Source organism: Xenopus laevis, chromosome 4L (assembly GCF_017654675.1).
Source record: "Xenopus laevis strain J_2021 chromosome 4L, Xenopus_laevis_v10.1, whole genome shotgun sequence".
NCBI lineage: Eukaryota > Metazoa > Chordata > Amphibia > Anura > Pipidae > Xenopus > Xenopus laevis.
Genome location: NC_054377.1, coordinates 135,687,740 through 135,704,219, shown reverse-complemented (window position 1 = coordinate 135,704,219; position 16,480 = coordinate 135,687,740). Strand labels below are relative to the sequence as shown.

Sequence of the window (16,480 nt, the reverse complement as noted above, 5' to 3'; positions counted from 1 at the left end):
GGTTGGATTGCTTTTTAGCAAGTGAGGGAATACAGGGTTATGGGTAGGGTTGCCACCTGGCCGGTATTTTACCGGCCTGACCGGTAAAAATGATGGTTGATCTCAATGTTATTAATAGGGAAAAAATATAAACATATAGGGAGGCCTGTATTTTTTTCCAGAAAAGGTGGCAACCCTAGTTATGGGAGATAGCTCATAGTACAAGTTGATCCAGGGACTAGTCGGATTGCCATTTTGGAGTCAGGAAGGAATTTTTTCCCCCTCTGAGGCAAATTGGAGAGGCTTTGGATGTTTTTTTTTCTCCTTCCTCTGGATCAACTGGCAGTTAGGCAGGTTAAAAAAAAAAACTAAAAGGTTAAACTTGATGGACGTGTGTCTTTTTTCAACCTCCTTACTTACTATGTTACTATGTAAAAGGGCAAGATTTACTTAAATACATAGACCAGTTTGGTAAGATTCTTTAATATGCCACTTAATTTGATATAAACTATCCGTTGCTCAAGTATTCATTCGGGGGGTGTAGTTTTCCTTTGATAAATAAAGATTAAAAGGAGAGTTTCCTTTTTGGCAATAAAGAGGGTAACCCACCCGTGAATAGGGTTGCCACCTGGCCAGTATTTTACAGGCTTGGCCGGTAAAAATGATGGCTGATCCCAATGTTATTAATAGGGAAAAAAGATAAATATATAGGAAGGCCGGTATTTTTTCCAGAAAAGGTGGCAACCCTACCCCCGTGATGCATGAACCTGTGAAAACACATTTTTTTTTATAAGAGTAGAATATTTTAATGCAATATAGAATTTAAAGGGAGTATGATATCACTTATTTTCAAATATAAACACATTATTGGCTTTGCCTTCAGCTCAAGTATCTACACAATGATGTCACTTATATTCCTCCCTCAGTGAATGAATTTGTACAACTCAGTAGTAACTAATGGTTGAGATTGTTCCGAGTTATTCTTACCCTGCCTGTTAAAAAAGAAATGTAAACATACCTCCCAACTGTCCCTTTTTCGGAGGGACGGTCCCTCTTTTGACAGCTCAACCCGCAGACCCTCATTTGTACTGGAAAGTCCCTCTTTACTATGCACTGAACAGCCAGAAAAAGAAACAAAGTTTCTCACTTAATTGGCTTTTAGCAGAGAGCCCAGAACAGCTAACAGGTGCAAATAAGATACTTTGTAACAATTTTGAGACACAAAAACACAGTTTAGATAAGGAGAAATATTTTAAAACTTTCATAACCTGCCAAATTTTGTAAAACAAACATGGTAATTAGGGGGTGTGGCCACAGAAAGGGGTGTGGTCAAAAAATTGCTGCGATACGTGCGGGAAACATTTTTTTGTCTCTCTTTTTACTTCCAAAATGTTGGGAGGTATGTGTAAATGTATGTGAAAATGGCTGCTATATATACTCATCTCTAAGCAAAGACGTCACGTACACAAAATACACAACAATTATAGAGACTGGCGCCCTGAGTCCATCAGGCAATGCAACGGGCACCTATTGGTTGCTAGGATACCAGGACCTCAGCGGCCATCTTGTTCCCGCTTGGCGGATGAATGAGTAGTCAGCAGAGGCTGCTGCAGGAAGGAACGGAGTGACTGTCAATCCGTGCCCATCTCTCGCCCCGCTGCAATGGAGCGGTCAGCTGTTTTCTTCCTTTGCTTCGTGGCAGCCATCGCTGCCTCCTCCAGGGCGCAGGACTTGGTGAATGAGGATGTCAAGCGCACCGTGGACCTCAGCAGCCATTTAGCTAAAGTGACGGCGGAGGTTACTATTTCCAACCCGGGACCGGGCGCCGTTCATTCCTTTCTGGTGGCTCTGGAGCCCGAGCTGGGCAGCCATCTGGCCTACCTGGGGGTGAGTGCAAGGAAGCGGCTGCGCTTCAGCAATAGAAGTAAATGAGGTATCTCCTATATTTGCAGTGAATGTAGTGCAACTATGAAGCGATCCTCCTGCTCTACAACTGCACAATGTGGGTGTCAGGGGCTGCTGGGAGTTGCCATGGCTGAGGAAGTTGGGGTCCTGCATGAGGAATTTGCTTTTATATCTTAGTAAATACTGAGCAGGGACACTGCATCCCTTGGCTACTAGCTGGGAGCCCTGCTGCACGACATCTGCACACACTCCTGTGTATATTCATGGGCTCCCAGTGTGTGGGACGGGGTGATTGTATACATTTAGGCATTACAAGATAAACCCCACTCTCACTCACAACCCCTACAGGTTGCCCGTGACAGGCCAATAGGTAGTGGACAGTGACAGGCCACTTCCGCATTAGCCTCACACCGACTGAATAGCCGACACGTCAGCACTTCATTCACTTCCGGGAGCAGAAAGTGGGCGGGGCGGAGACGAGGCTCTCGCTGCTTCAGGGTTGCCAGGTTGGCTAAAGTCCAAGCTGGTTTTGAAAGTACAAACTAGCCAAGGTACTAATTTGGGACACTTTGGAAATGAGCCAAAGTTTTTTGTTTTTTTTTCTTGCCCTAATGTGCCAAGCTTGCGCCTCCCAATGCATGTTGGGTAATGTAGTTTTTGGGTAACAATTTGCCGACTGCCAAGTTTAATGTAACACTACAATATCCAGCATGCAATGGGACTGACTTGTGTAAAACTTGAGTTAACAGATTTTGGGCTCAGTATTTTCACGTTTTCCGGTGACTTTACTAAATTTCAGACAATTTTGAGGTAAAAAATCTGCTCGCCGCCAAAATCTCTAAAGGTTGAATTGTTTTATCATTATTCATTGAAATTGTATATGTATTTGGGTCTCATGGGGCCCCCTTTGTAGTTACAATTTCAATAAGTATTGGTAAAACAATTTAACCTCTAGACATTTTGGCTGCCAGCAGATTTTTACCCCAAAACGGTCTGAAATTGAGTAAAGTCACCGGAAAATGCGAGAATACTGAGCCCAAAATCTGTTCGCTCCCAACTTTTACACAAGTCAGTCCCATTGCATGCTGGATATTGTAGTGTTGCATTAAACTTGGCAGTCGGCAAATTGTTAAAAACTACATTACCTGATCTGGTGTCGGTAGGGTTGCCACCTGTTCTGGAAAAAAAATACCGTCCGTCCTATATTCTTGCTGTTTTTCCCTATTATTAACATTGGCATCAAGCATCATATTTACCAGCCAGGTGGCAACCCTAGGTGTCGGGGGACAAATCCTTCCCATTTTGCTTCATGGAAAAATGTGCAAATCAGTGAAAAGTTGAAAAAAGGTGTATTTGCACATATATTCATTTATTTTTTAGACTTTTTTTCATTGCACATGTGTTATTTTGGTCTACATTTGAAGTGCCTCTTGGCTAGTTTTGGGCTGGTTTTGTAGCTGACTTTGGCTGGTTTTGAAAATTAGACCTGGCTTCTCGTTGTAACCTGCATCCTGGTCAGAGAGAACCAGGGTTGCCAGGTGTAATTTTCAAAAACAGCCAAAGTCGGCTACAAAACCAGCCCACAACTAGCCAAGAGGCACTTCAAAAGTAGCCCAAAAATAGCACAATATGTGCAGTGAAAAAGTCTAAAAAAAAATATTAATATATATGAAACTGACCTTTTCAAACTTTTCCATGAAGCAAAATGGGACAGATTCACCCTTTGCATGGGGGCAGGAGGTATAGGGGCCCCATAAGGCCCTAATATATATACAATTTAAATAAATATTGGCAAAACCGGTCAACCTCTATACTTTTTGGTGGCCAGCAGATTGTTGCCCCAAAATTGTCTGAAATGGAGGAAAGTCACCAGAAAATGCAAGAATGCTTAAGGGTGACTGGGGTACAGATCTCAAAATCTGTTAACTCTCGACTTCTACACGAGTCAGTCCCATTACATGCTGGGTATTGTAGTCTTACATAAAACTTAGCAAATTGTTAAACAAAAACTACATTACTCAACATGCACTTGGAGACGCAGGCTTGGCACATTAAAGCAAGAAAAAACTTTGGCTTGTTTCCAAAGTACAAACAGCCAAAGGCCCCAAAAGTAGCCCAAATCCATACCTTGGCTAGTTTGTCTGTACTTTCAAAACCCCTTGACAAAAGCATTTGTGCCGAAACGTTAGGGTTATTCTCATTTGTGGCAAATATATCCGCTCCTTGTTGCCTCCTTTTTTTTGCTTCACACACACCTTTGGGTGGTATGTATATACTATTCCTATGTATATCATTGTTGTATAAATTGAACATTTGTTAATGCTATTGTAAATTGCCCAATTGTTTAAAACCGTAAAAGATTTTTTGATAACACCTGAGTTTGTTTAATTTTTTTTTCCTGAGAGCCTGAGAGTGTATAACCTATTCCATGATATATCCATAAATAAGTAGCCCAATTTGGCTGGAAAACCACCAACCTGGCAACCCTGGGGAGAACTCACCAGTCTCCTGGGGGAGGGATCATTCTCCTTTCAATGTCTGGGAAATATAATCCTAATCAATTCATCCTTCATTTATACATTTTATATATTCCTTAGGGCTTTACAGAGATTATTTCACATTCACAGCAATCCTTGTACCCAGTGGAGCTTAAAAGCGTCCGTCTAATAAAATGGTTTCTTAGATGTCCCTTTGGGAAAAACTAAAGTGTTTGACTACAGGATGGTTTTAAAGTGAAATTAAATCTTAAAAAAAGATCATGGCATTGTAAATTTACTGAACTTACTGTAACCGCCCAGGTATGCAGGATGCTGGCCTGAAACATTGCAATATGTACTAGATCAGTGATCCCCAACCAGCAGCTTGTGAGCAACATGTTTCTCACCAACCCCTTATATGTTGCTCTCAGTGGCCTTAAGCAGGTGCTTTTATTTTTTTTATTTTTTTGAATTCCTGGCATGGAGGCAAGTTTTAATTGCATAAAAACTAAGTATAGTGCCAAGTAGAGCCTCCTGTAGGCTGCCAGTCCACATAGGGGCTATCAAATAGCCAATCACAGCCCTTATTTGGCACGTAAGGGACTTTTTCAGGCTTGTGTTGCTCCCCAACTCCTTTTACATTTGAATGTGGCTCACTGGTAAAAAAGGTTGGGGGCACCTGCACTAGATCAAGGCCAAATGTTATAAATAAACTTCCATGGACTGTGATGTGTCATATACTACTAGTTCAGCAGCCCTATCTAGATTTTCAAAGTTAATTCATATATTTAAAATCCTTTTTTTGTTTGTATTTTTTTTCAGGTGAAAGGGGAGGATCAAGAAGAAGGAACCCTTGAAATACAAGAAACAAAAGTAAAAGGCAAAAGGTATCTGTCTGATTTCTTATGCTTCCTTAAATGGGTGGTTCACCTTTAAATTAACTTTTATTATGTTATAGAATGGCCAATTCTAAACAACTTCTCAATTGGTTTTCATTATTTTTATTTGCCTTTTTCTTCTGACTCTTTGCAGCTTTCAAATTGGCGTCACTGACTCCCTTCTAAAAAAAACAATTGCTCTATAAGGCTACAAATGTATTGTTGCTTTTTATTGCTGATCCTTCTGTCCATGCCTCTCCTATTCATATTCCAGTCTCTTATTCAAACCAGTGCATGGTCGCTAGGGTCATTTGGACTCTAGTTACCAGATTGCTTAAGATGCAAATTGAAGAGCTGCTGAATAAAAGCTAAAAAACTCAAAAACCTTCAATGATAAAAAATGAAATCAAATTGCAAATTGTCTCAGAATATCACTCTCTCTACATCATATAGAAAGTTATCTCAAAAGTCTGCAGATGTTAAGTGGTGGAGCCCAAAATAGAAAATATGAAAAAAGCACCAAATAGGATTAAAAGCACCAGGGAAATTCTTAAATGCCATATTTATGATAGTGGTGTTTGCTGTCATCCTTAAACTTTATGGTTCAAGTGAGTTCCTTGCAACACATAGCTGCCATTCCTCATCATCATTTGTTGCACTGCAGGTTTGGTTCTGGAGAACCAAAAGCTTCAGATCCATATGTCAAGATACCTTCTTTCCAGTGTAATAAAGGGGAACAGGAAAAGTTTGCCCTAGCCCTGTGTCAGCTAATCATAGGGTTGCTTTTTTATTGTAAATGTTAGAAACCAGTAATAGTTGAAATTTTGCCATAAATTGTTTACAGGACTCTTGGCATATCCCAACACCCTAAGGTGCCTTTGTTCTAGTTTGTATCCTCTATGCCTTGGCAAAGTGTCTAATCTGTGTGGCGTTTGTGCTGCAGGATCGCTCAGTTGATTCATAGGTTGCTTGTATTCTACATAATATGGGTTGATTGGGAACAAGTCTAGACTGTACTTGCAGTTAGGTTACCTTGAAGGGGTTGTTCTCCTTTAAAATACATTTTAGTATGATGTGGATAGTGATATTTTGAGACAATTTGCAATTGGTTTTCATTTTTTTTATAATTTGTGGTTTTGGAGTCATTTAGCTTTTTAGTCAGCAGCTCTCCTCTCCAGTTTGAAATTTTGGCAGTCTGGTTGCTAGGGTCCCAATTACCCTAGCAACCGTGCATTGATTTCAATAAGAGACTGCAATACGAATAGGAGAAGCCTGACTAGAAAGAGAAGTAATAAAAAGTAGCAATAACAAAACATTTGTAGCCTTACAGTAGCCATGTTTTTAAATGGGATCAGTGACCCCCATTTGAAAGTTGGAAGGAGTCAGAAGAAGAAGAAGAAGAAGGCAAATAAAAATTTACAAATTATAAAGAATGACCAATTTTATAACATACTAGAAGTAAACTTGACGGTGAACTAAGGTTCATATGGCTGTTGCCCAAGAAAGTTGGTATAACACCCATAGGCTGAACAGATTACACTAATTCTAGCAGTGGCTGTAGTCACACTTAAACAGACCTATGCTGGAAGATGTGTGTTTGCATTTTTTAGCAACATCTATTCATTACAAAATTACAAATGAAACTTGTTGTTTTTCTTTCAGTGGTTTACAATACATGGTGCATTTTGGATCCTCACTTGCCCCTGGAGCCAAAACCAAAGTGACCGTCGAGACAGTCTTTACACATGTGCTTCAGCCCTATCCCACCCAGATCACACAGGCTGAGAAGCAGTTTGTCACTTTTGAAGGCAGCCATTATTTCTATTCACCTTACCCAACCAAGTCCCAGACAACACGTGTCAAGCTCGCCTCGAGGAATGTTGAGACTTACACCAAGCTTGGGAACCCTACCAGATCCGAGGACCTCATAGAATACGGTCCATTTAAGGATATTGCAGCTTGGAGCCAGGTATATCTGCTTTTTATACATCATTTTTCTTTTCCTGGAAACTGTCCTTATCATTTTACATAATATTATGAATTGTAGCTCTACTTTGCGACTCACTTTGATGCAGAGATTTTGTTTAATGATATTATATGCGTTTATAGTAGGGATGCACTGAATCCACTATTTTGGATTCAGCCGAACCCCTGATTTCTTTGTGAAAGATTTGGCCGAATACCGAACCGAATCCTAATTTGCAAATGCAAATTAGGGGTGGGAAGGGGAAACAATTTTTACTTCCTTGTTTTATGACAAATTCACGCAATTTCCCTCCCCTAATTTGCATATGCACAGGCAGAAGGATTTGGCCACATCTGAATCCTGCTGAAAAAGGCAGAATCCTGGATTCGCTGCATCCCTAGTTTATAGTACATTCTATGTGGAATACTGCAATACTTGTCTCCCTTCAACACATGTTGCATTTTATTTCAGAAATCAAAACCGAAATAAAGTTGTAAACAAAGTGTTACCCCCCAGTCCAGTAACAGGTTCTCTTTCACCTTCAAAGTACACTGTTCAAATGGATGTTAATGAACACACTTCAAAAAAAAAAAGGAGAATGGGGAAACAACAAGAAAAAATATATAGCGTAGTATTCTCATTAAACATACACCACTTCAGTTTAACCACATTCATTCGTATCAGTGTAAAAACATGCCAATTTAAACCTGTTTAGTTACATCAAGGTGCAAGTGATTATGTACCAGACATATATCATTTATAATGAAAACGTCGTGCTCTAGAAGAGGGAAAGATCCTTTCAGAATAGGGTTAGATACCCACAGCCAGACAGCCCTTATTTTGGTAGTTGATCATACTCACAAGACGTATATATGTGTTTTGCTTATCAAATCTCTCTCATCTGTCTATCAATCGCCTCTAATCTCCTCTGCCGACAATAAAGAATAACGTGCAGAAACGTTTTAAATATTTTAATAAAAGATGAAATATTGCACTCACAAGGTTATCCTCCTTAAAATCGCACATAAAACCAAAAGTTCCGACAGTAGTTGCTGTAGTATCCTTAGCGTTCGTCTGTCTCTAATGTGCGTGTCTCTGTTTTGCATTCCACCATCATCGCTGATGCATTTAGCCAAAAAAAAAGTCTTCCGACCTTGGAAGAAGCCTTTTTATTTTTTTTTATTTTTGGCAAAATGCATCAGCGAACACTTTCAAGTCAACTTACTGTCCTCGCTTGAAAGCCATAAATTGATTTGCGTTACTGTGTGCTCACTAGAAATTATTCTATTTCTTTTGCAAATGGTCGATTGTTTCTTATTGTATTTGTTCAATAGTTATATTAAAAGATGAATATCTGTTTTGCATTGTGTTCCCTAGATTGTATGTTTGTAAAGGGTGCCATACATGGGCTGATCCATATAGTACAAAACAATTGACCTCAGCGTATAGATACTAGACGAGGGGTCTTGCACATGTATGAGAACTTTTTTGTTTTGCTCTTTTTGTTTGGAATGACTCCTGAACAAACAGCAGGCTGCTACTCTTCTTTTTCTTTCTGAGACAGATAACCCTGTTTCCAACATGATTGCAGTTTTATTGTCTAAATGGCCCCTGACTTGCCATGCATGCCCAGATTATCAGGCAGAATGATCAAAATTGGCCTGACCTGACCAGATTAGGGCATCCTTACTCTGTTCACATTTAACCTAGGCTGGTTTTCCACAGTCTTCTTTTCCTTTTACATAGCTCTTGTATTGCAGTACAACAAACCAGCAGGGGGCATGACCTAGAGACCATCTTTGGAGTAATGCTTACAGTGATGTCAAACACCAGAATGGAAAAAAAATATAAGTAATAAATTGTGTATTTTCCAGCATTTAGCACAGTTTTGCTGGAACATGTCAATGAACTGCATCCCGTTTAGTGCAATGGCACATGAGAGACACTTCAGATATTTTTCATTTTCCATTTTGGGTCACCTGTCTTAACAGCTATAAAACACTTAAGTGATAAAGCACTTGACCCATGTGCCGTTACCCTTAAAGGAGAAGTAAACCCAAAAAAATTAATTTAGCTAAAAATGGCATATTTTATATACTTAACTTATTGCACCAGCGTAAAGTTTCAGCTTGTCAATAGCAGCAATGATCCAGGACTTCAAACTTGTCACAAGGTCACAATCTTGGAAAGTGTCTGTGACACTCACATGCTCAGTGGGCTCTGAGCAGCTGTTGAGAAGCTAAGCTTAGGGCTCGTCACTAATTATCCAGCAGAAAATGAGGTTGGTCTGTAATATAAGCTGATGCTACAGGACTGATTATTAAATTCTGATGCTAATTGCACTGGTTTCTGTGCTGTCATGTAGTAATTATCTGTATTAATTACTAAACCTTAGTGGGTCCCTAAGCTCATTAAGTGACAGCAGCTACTGGGGCATCTTTGGAGACACATATCTTTACTGCTAAAAGGCTGTGGTTGCCTTGGGCTGCTACAGAAGCGCAAAACATAATGTACAACATTTCTAGCTACTTCTTTAGTTCTCCTTTAACCCCTTTAAGTGCAATAAACATAGAATCTGTGCTGTTTAATAAAAAGCTTGCTGCCTGTAAATTGTGTTTTCTGGTTTACCTTAAACTGTGCAATGTGTATGCGAAAGAAAAAGAACCCCAATGTTTACCAAAGATCTCATAGAAAAAGTCTAAAGACAGTTTATTTATTTTTTTCTGAGCGCAAACATGATTTTGTTCTCCCAGGATCCCTTAAAAGTTCACTATGAGAACAACAGCCCCTTCCTAACAATTACTAGCATGACCCGTTTGATTGAGGTCTCTCACTGGGGTAACATTGCTGTGGAAGAGACGGTTGACTTGAAACACACCGGTGCCTATCTGAAAGGGCCCTTCTCAAGATATGATTACCAGCGCCAGACAGACAGTGGCATTTCATCGGTCAAATCATTTAAGGTGAGTGGATTATCCTGTTTTGTCATTTAGTGTTAGCTGGACTCCTATTATGTAACAGGAGGTAGACATTTGCTGAAGCAGCTTCTCTGTCAGCAGAAAGGAATGGATAATTTAATATTAACAGCACCATTAACATGATCAATAGCCCCTGTTATTCTCAGCAATGAGATATAGAACAATATATCTTCTTTCCTCAGACCATCCTTCCTGCTTCCGCCCAAGATGTTTATTACAGGGATGAGATCGGCAACATTTCTACAAGCCACTTGTTGATCCTTGACGACTCTGTGGAGATGGAAATCCGGCCCAGGTTCCCACTTTTTGGTGGATGGAAAACCCATTATATGATTGGATATAACCTGCCAAGTTATGAGTATCTTTACAATCTTGGTAAGTGTTTTTTATATATCCCTAGAAATGACCAGCTTCCCCCACTTTGGTAAGAGGACCAATATCATGCCAGAATGGTTCTTTTAGGTATAGATCAGAAGCTTTTGTAAGCAGGACTCTCGTATATCTATTCTGCAATCCTTGGGGCATGTTTACTAACATTGCAGATAAATATCTGGAGAGATTTCTGGAGATGTTGCCCATAGCAACCAATCAGATCTTTGCTTTTGTTTTCTAACTTATAGATGGCTGTTTAAATCTAATTGCTGATTGGTTGCCATGAGCAACATCTCCAGAAATCTCTCCAGATATTTATCTCCAAAGTTAGTAAACATACCCCCTTGTTTGTTAAATTATTGTAAATGGCGGTTATGAATTAATGTGAAGAAGCACTATGTAACTTGATGATGATTAATAATGGTAGTTTAGCCTCCCCAAAAATGGACCAACTCCTTTATATTCATATATGATAATATATTAAATCTCTTGCTATTTTTTTTGCATTGGTAGACTGCTGCCAGTGCATTCATGCTTAAGGGTCCTGACCTCAGTGTGAAGTCCTTGGAGACAGTTTTCAGGATGTTCGGTTATTGCGTTGCTAAGTCTTGATTTACCCTTATAGGTGACCAGTATGCCCTGAAGATGAGGTTTATTGATCATGTGTTTGATGACCAAGTTGTGGATTCATTAACTGTTAAAATAATCCTGCCAGAAGGTGCCAAGTAAGTACACATGGTTAAAGTTATTTAGTTTTGTGCATAACATTCTGATTGGAATGTTTTACAGGACAAAGGTGTCTTAAAGTGATACGGACACTAATATTTTTCTTTTGACAATATTAATCTACTATAAAAGTAACTTTTAGGTCATATTTTCTCTGATAGTTCTGCTTTTGTAAGTAATTATTTGAAGTTCCTAAACCTGACTTGCCAACCTGACAGTCCCTTCTTAACCGGTTAGTTAGTTACTAATGCTAACAGGCTACTGCACCACAAATCTCTATGCCAGCCCCCTCATAGAGGAACAGGGTAGTGAGAAAGGTAATGTAAAAGCATCAGGCAAATACTTTTATGGCAAAATTATAAATCACATTTAAAGATAATGTTTTGATAATAAAAGGTTATTTTCTGATGTTCGTATCTCTTTAAAGGAGAACTAAAGCGTAACTAAAGAAGTAGCTAGAAATGTTGTACATTATGTTTTGAGCTTCTATACCAGCCCAAGGCAACCACAGTCCTTTAGCAAGAAAGATCGGTGTCTCTAACGATGTCCCAGTAGCTCCCCATCTTTTTTTCTGCTGATTCATTGCACATGCTCTGTGCTGCTGTCACTTACTGAGCTTAGGGACCCACTCACAATATACAGTACACATAGAATAGAAATGTCACAATATAAGGCTGATTAGTAATTAATACAGATAATTACTACATGGCAGCACAGAAACCAGTGCAATTAGTATCAGAATTTAATAATCAGCCTTGTAGCATCAGCTTATATTACAGACCAACCTTATTTTCTGCTGGATAATTAGTGACGAGCCCTAAGCTTAGCTTCTCAACAGCTGCTCAGAGCGCACTGCGCATGTGAGGGTCACAGACACTTTCCAAGATGGTGACCCCCTGTGACAAGTTTGAAGTCCTGGATCATTGCTGCTATTGACAAGCTGAAACTTTAGACTGGTGCAGTAAGGTCATTCTATACAATATAATTCTGTCTTGAGGAAGTCTTGACATCCAGGTGGTACCTTCAATTCTATAATGAATGTCGTCTCCTCTACAGAAACCTCCAGGTGGATAACCCCTATGATATAAACCGTGCCCCTGATGAGCTGCACTACACTTATCTGGACACATTTGGCAGAACAGTCATTATTGCTCATAAGAACAATCTGGTTGAGCAGCATATACAGGACATTGTGGTCCATTACTCCTTCAACAAGATCTTAATGCTGCAGGAGCCACTCCTGGTTGTGGGAGCATTCTACATATTGTTCTTCACTGTTATTCTCTACGTGAGGCTAGATTTCTCCATCACTAAGGTATGTAGCGTAGGTTCTACTTTGCTGAATGTGTAAGAAGCTTTCAAAGGAATTGTTCAGTATAAAAACAAAAACTGGGTAAATAGATGCAAAATAAAGAATGTTTCTAATAGTTAGTGAAAAATGTAATGTATAAAGGCTGAAGTGATCGGAAGTTTAACATAATAGCCAGAACACTACTTCCTGCTTTGCTGCTCTCTTGGTTTCCACTGACTGGTTAACCTGGTTACCAGGCAGTAACCAATCAGTGACTTGTCGGGGAGCCACATGGGTCATAACTGTTGCTTTTGAATCTGAGCTGAATGCTGAGGATCAATTGCAAACTCACTAAACAGTAGTGTGCCCCCCCCCTTAAAGTCGCTGACTAACTCCGAGTTATAGAGCTGAAAAGCAGGAAGTAGTGTTCTGGCTATTATGTTAGACATCCGCTCAATCCAGCCTGTAAACATTACATTTTTGGCTAACGAACTATATTAGAAGAATTTTTTTTTTTTTTTGCACAGCAGATTTATTTACCCAGTTTTTATTTTTACACTGAACTGTTCCTTTAAGACAGAATATCTTTAAATGACAGGATCCAGCTGCAGAAGCCAAGATGAAAGCTGCCTGCATCACTGAACAAATTCTTACTCTGGTAAACAAGCGACTTGGACTGTACCGTCACTTTGATGAGGCTGTCAACAAGTATAAGCTGTCTCGGGATATCTCCACTTTAAACAGCGGCAAGAAAACGCTGGAGACGGAACACAAGAATCTGACCAATGAAATTGCTTCGCTACAGTCCAAACTTAAAGCTGAAGGCTCTGATCTGTGTGATAAAGTATGTTTTGCCTTGACTTCCTTTTTACTTCACTTTGTAAAATGTAGTGCTGGGGGCGGGGGTGGATAGTTAAATTAGTGCTGCTCCTGCTGGAAGCCCACATAACCTGTGGGTTTTGGGGCAGCCTGCACAACATTAATGCTTATTGTGCCGCAATGTGGCCTTTTTGGCATTTTGCCATCGGTAGATATGATCATTTGATCACCATGCTATGGATTGGATTATAATAAGGTCCTAAGGAGACACATCATTAAAGGGGAACTCCGGCTTCCAAACCAAAATTTGATAAAGAGGCCCACATAACACAAACCCCTAATATATCCATCGCAGTTATCTATTTCTTCAAAAAGTATGAATAAATGCATTTTCTCTGCTGAAATCCAGCTGTTTAACAGTTCTTCTATTTCTGAATCATTTGAAATCCTGACAGGGAAGGAGGGACTAAACACTGATGTTACAAATTGTAACAACTTCTCCACAGATTATAGAACGCATGCAGTAACTACATAACCCACAATGCATTGCACTGTTCCTTTCCTTATTGAAATCACTTGTGCAGGGAATCATGGGGTTTGGAGGATGCAGGCTAAGGACAGATGGCTGTTGATACAAAGTAACAGTAGTCAGACAGCTCAGCAAAGTAGTCAGACAGATCAGCAGGAGAGCAAGGGGTCTACATATTTTTTAATTGATGTATATTGCAAAGTTGCTTGAAATTATGTTTAATTTTCAAAAAGCGTAAATTATGTTTGTGTGGAGTTCCCCTTTAAGATTTCCTAATAGGAATATGGTCAATTTTTACTTGCTAGATCTCAGTCAGGAGGGCCCAAAAGAAGTCAATGAGCTGTTGACTTGGGCTGGAGCAGCCAAGGCTGTAGCTTTTACATTCTGCTCCATTGACTTCTTTTAATGCAATCTGATGGCATCCGTAAAGGAATTGTACAGTGTAAAAATAAAAACTGGGTAAATAGACAGGCTGTGCAAAATAAAAATTGTTTCTAATATAGTTAGTTAGCCAAAAATGTAACGTATAAAGGCTGGAGTGACTGGATGTCTAATATAATAGCCAGAACACTACTTCCTGCTTTTCAGCTCTCTTGGTTTCCACTGATTGGTTACCAGGCAGTAACCTATCAGTGACTTGAGGGGAGCAACATGGGTTATAACTGTTGCTTTTGAGTCTAAGCTGAATGCTGAGGATAAATTGCAATAACTGAACAGTTATAACCCATGTGGCTGCCTTTAAAGTCGCTGACTAACTCAGAATTAGAGAGCTGAAAAGTAGAAAGCAGTGTTCTGTTAGACATCCAGTCACTCCAGCCTTTATACATTACATTTTTGGCTAAATAACTATATTATACATTTTTTTTATTTTGCACTGACTCTATTTACCCACTTTTTATTTTCACTGTTACTTTAAAGCTGGATAATTTGAATTTGCCTAAGGATATCTGTATTTAACAGTTTATTTTAAGGGGAAATGTATTATCTATAAATTGAAGCTGAGTTTTATTCGTTCATATATGACCTTATTAAATTCCCTATCCTCCCAACAGGTAGCAGAGATTCAGAAGCTGGACGCCCAGGTGAAGGAGATTGTGTTAAAATCTTCCTCCGACGCCGAACGTCTCGTTTCTGGGAAATTGAAGAAGGAAAGTTACATTGAGAATGAGAAGCAGCACTCGAGCCGGAGGCAGGAGCTGGTCAATAAAATAGACAACATTCTTGTTGGCTTGTAACTGTTTAATATCAATTAGAAGTTTTTGAGATTATGGCACAACTGTGTGTTTTGCACGCTGAGCCAAACCAATGCTCTTATTCTCTTTTTTTTTTTATTTGATGGTTACAGTCTGTCCTCCCTGAGGATCATTGGGCCTTGCTGAACTGGTTCTGACTATACGTGTAACATCACATTTTAGTCCAGACGATCTCTAGCTGTTGCAGAATGGAGGCTATCATCATTTTGCAACAGCTGGAGACCTTGGGTTTTCAATAGTTATAGTGGTTCTGGTTCAATGCTGTTTGTTGGTACCACGAAGGCAGCACTGGTTCTTAACACCAGGTTCTTAACACCAGGTTCATCAGAATAAACAACCAGAATAGTCTCTGCATTACGGTGGTCACACCAGCTGTCGGCATATACTGAATTCCAGGGTTCAAAAGCCCCAAATTGGCAGTTGGTGGTCTCTAACAGATTGTCAGTAGAAGGGACAAAAAAAAATCAGATTAAAATCAGTTTGTGCCTAAAACAAAATTCTTTCAGAAATGAAAATCTATTTTTTTTTTTTTTTGTGTTTGGTAAGGGGGAATTAACAGGTATATGTTGGAAACATTGAAAGCCACTTTAAATTTCGTTTGAATCACACGCAGCATGTCCCTCGCAACATGTTTTGTATACAAAAGCTTAGAGGCAAGGCGTTTTCTTTCTTTTGAAGTTCATTCTACTGCCATGTTTTTACATTTGTAAATGTGTATGCCTATCTAGAAAATGGATTCTCTGTTCCTTACACATGTACGATGCCATGTCCACTTTCTTATATAACTTGTGTGGCCAGAGAATAGTAAAGAAAAACAAAAAGGGACTGCTAATAATTTGTTGTGATGTCTTATTTGCCTCTCTACTTATAGGTTGTTGATATTTGCACCTTTGAATATTCCTTATTGCAGCTGTGTAGGAAGTAAAACTTTACTTTTAGTATGATGTAGAGAGACAATTATTCTGAGACTATTTGCAATAGTTTTTATTATTTAGCTTTTTATTCAGCAGCTCTCCAGTTTGCAGTTTCAGCAATATGGTTGCTAGGGTCCAGATTACCCATAGCTACCATGCATTGATTTTAATAAGAGACCGGAATATGAATAGGAGAGACCTGAATAGAAAGATGAGTAATAAAAATAGCAACAACATTTGTAGCCTTACAGAGCATTTGTTTTTAGATGCCTAATCCCCCATTTGAAAGCTGGAAAGAGTCAAGAAGTCAAATAATTAAACTTTAAAAAATAACGAAGACCATATGAAAAGTTGCTTAGAATTAGGCATTCTATGGTATACTAAAAGTTAACT

General features: G+C 39.2%; 1 protein-coding gene across 1 annotated transcript; it reads left to right on the top strand.

Moving 5' to 3' along the window:
• The first annotated feature begins 1,553 nt into the window (after positions 1–1,553).
• rpn1.L (ribophorin I L homeolog) lies at positions 1,554–16,005 on the top strand. The gene is given in 9 exon segments (NM_001089035.1): positions 1,554–1,866; positions 5,184–5,248; positions 6,902–7,208; positions 9,959–10,168; positions 10,366–10,558; positions 11,181–11,280; positions 12,338–12,596; positions 13,171–13,416; positions 14,973–16,005. Coding segments are annotated over 9 exon segments (1,788 nt in total). The 5' UTR covers positions 1,554–1,641; the 3' UTR covers positions 15,156–16,005.
• The last annotated feature ends 475 nt before the right edge of the window (positions 16,006–16,480 follow it).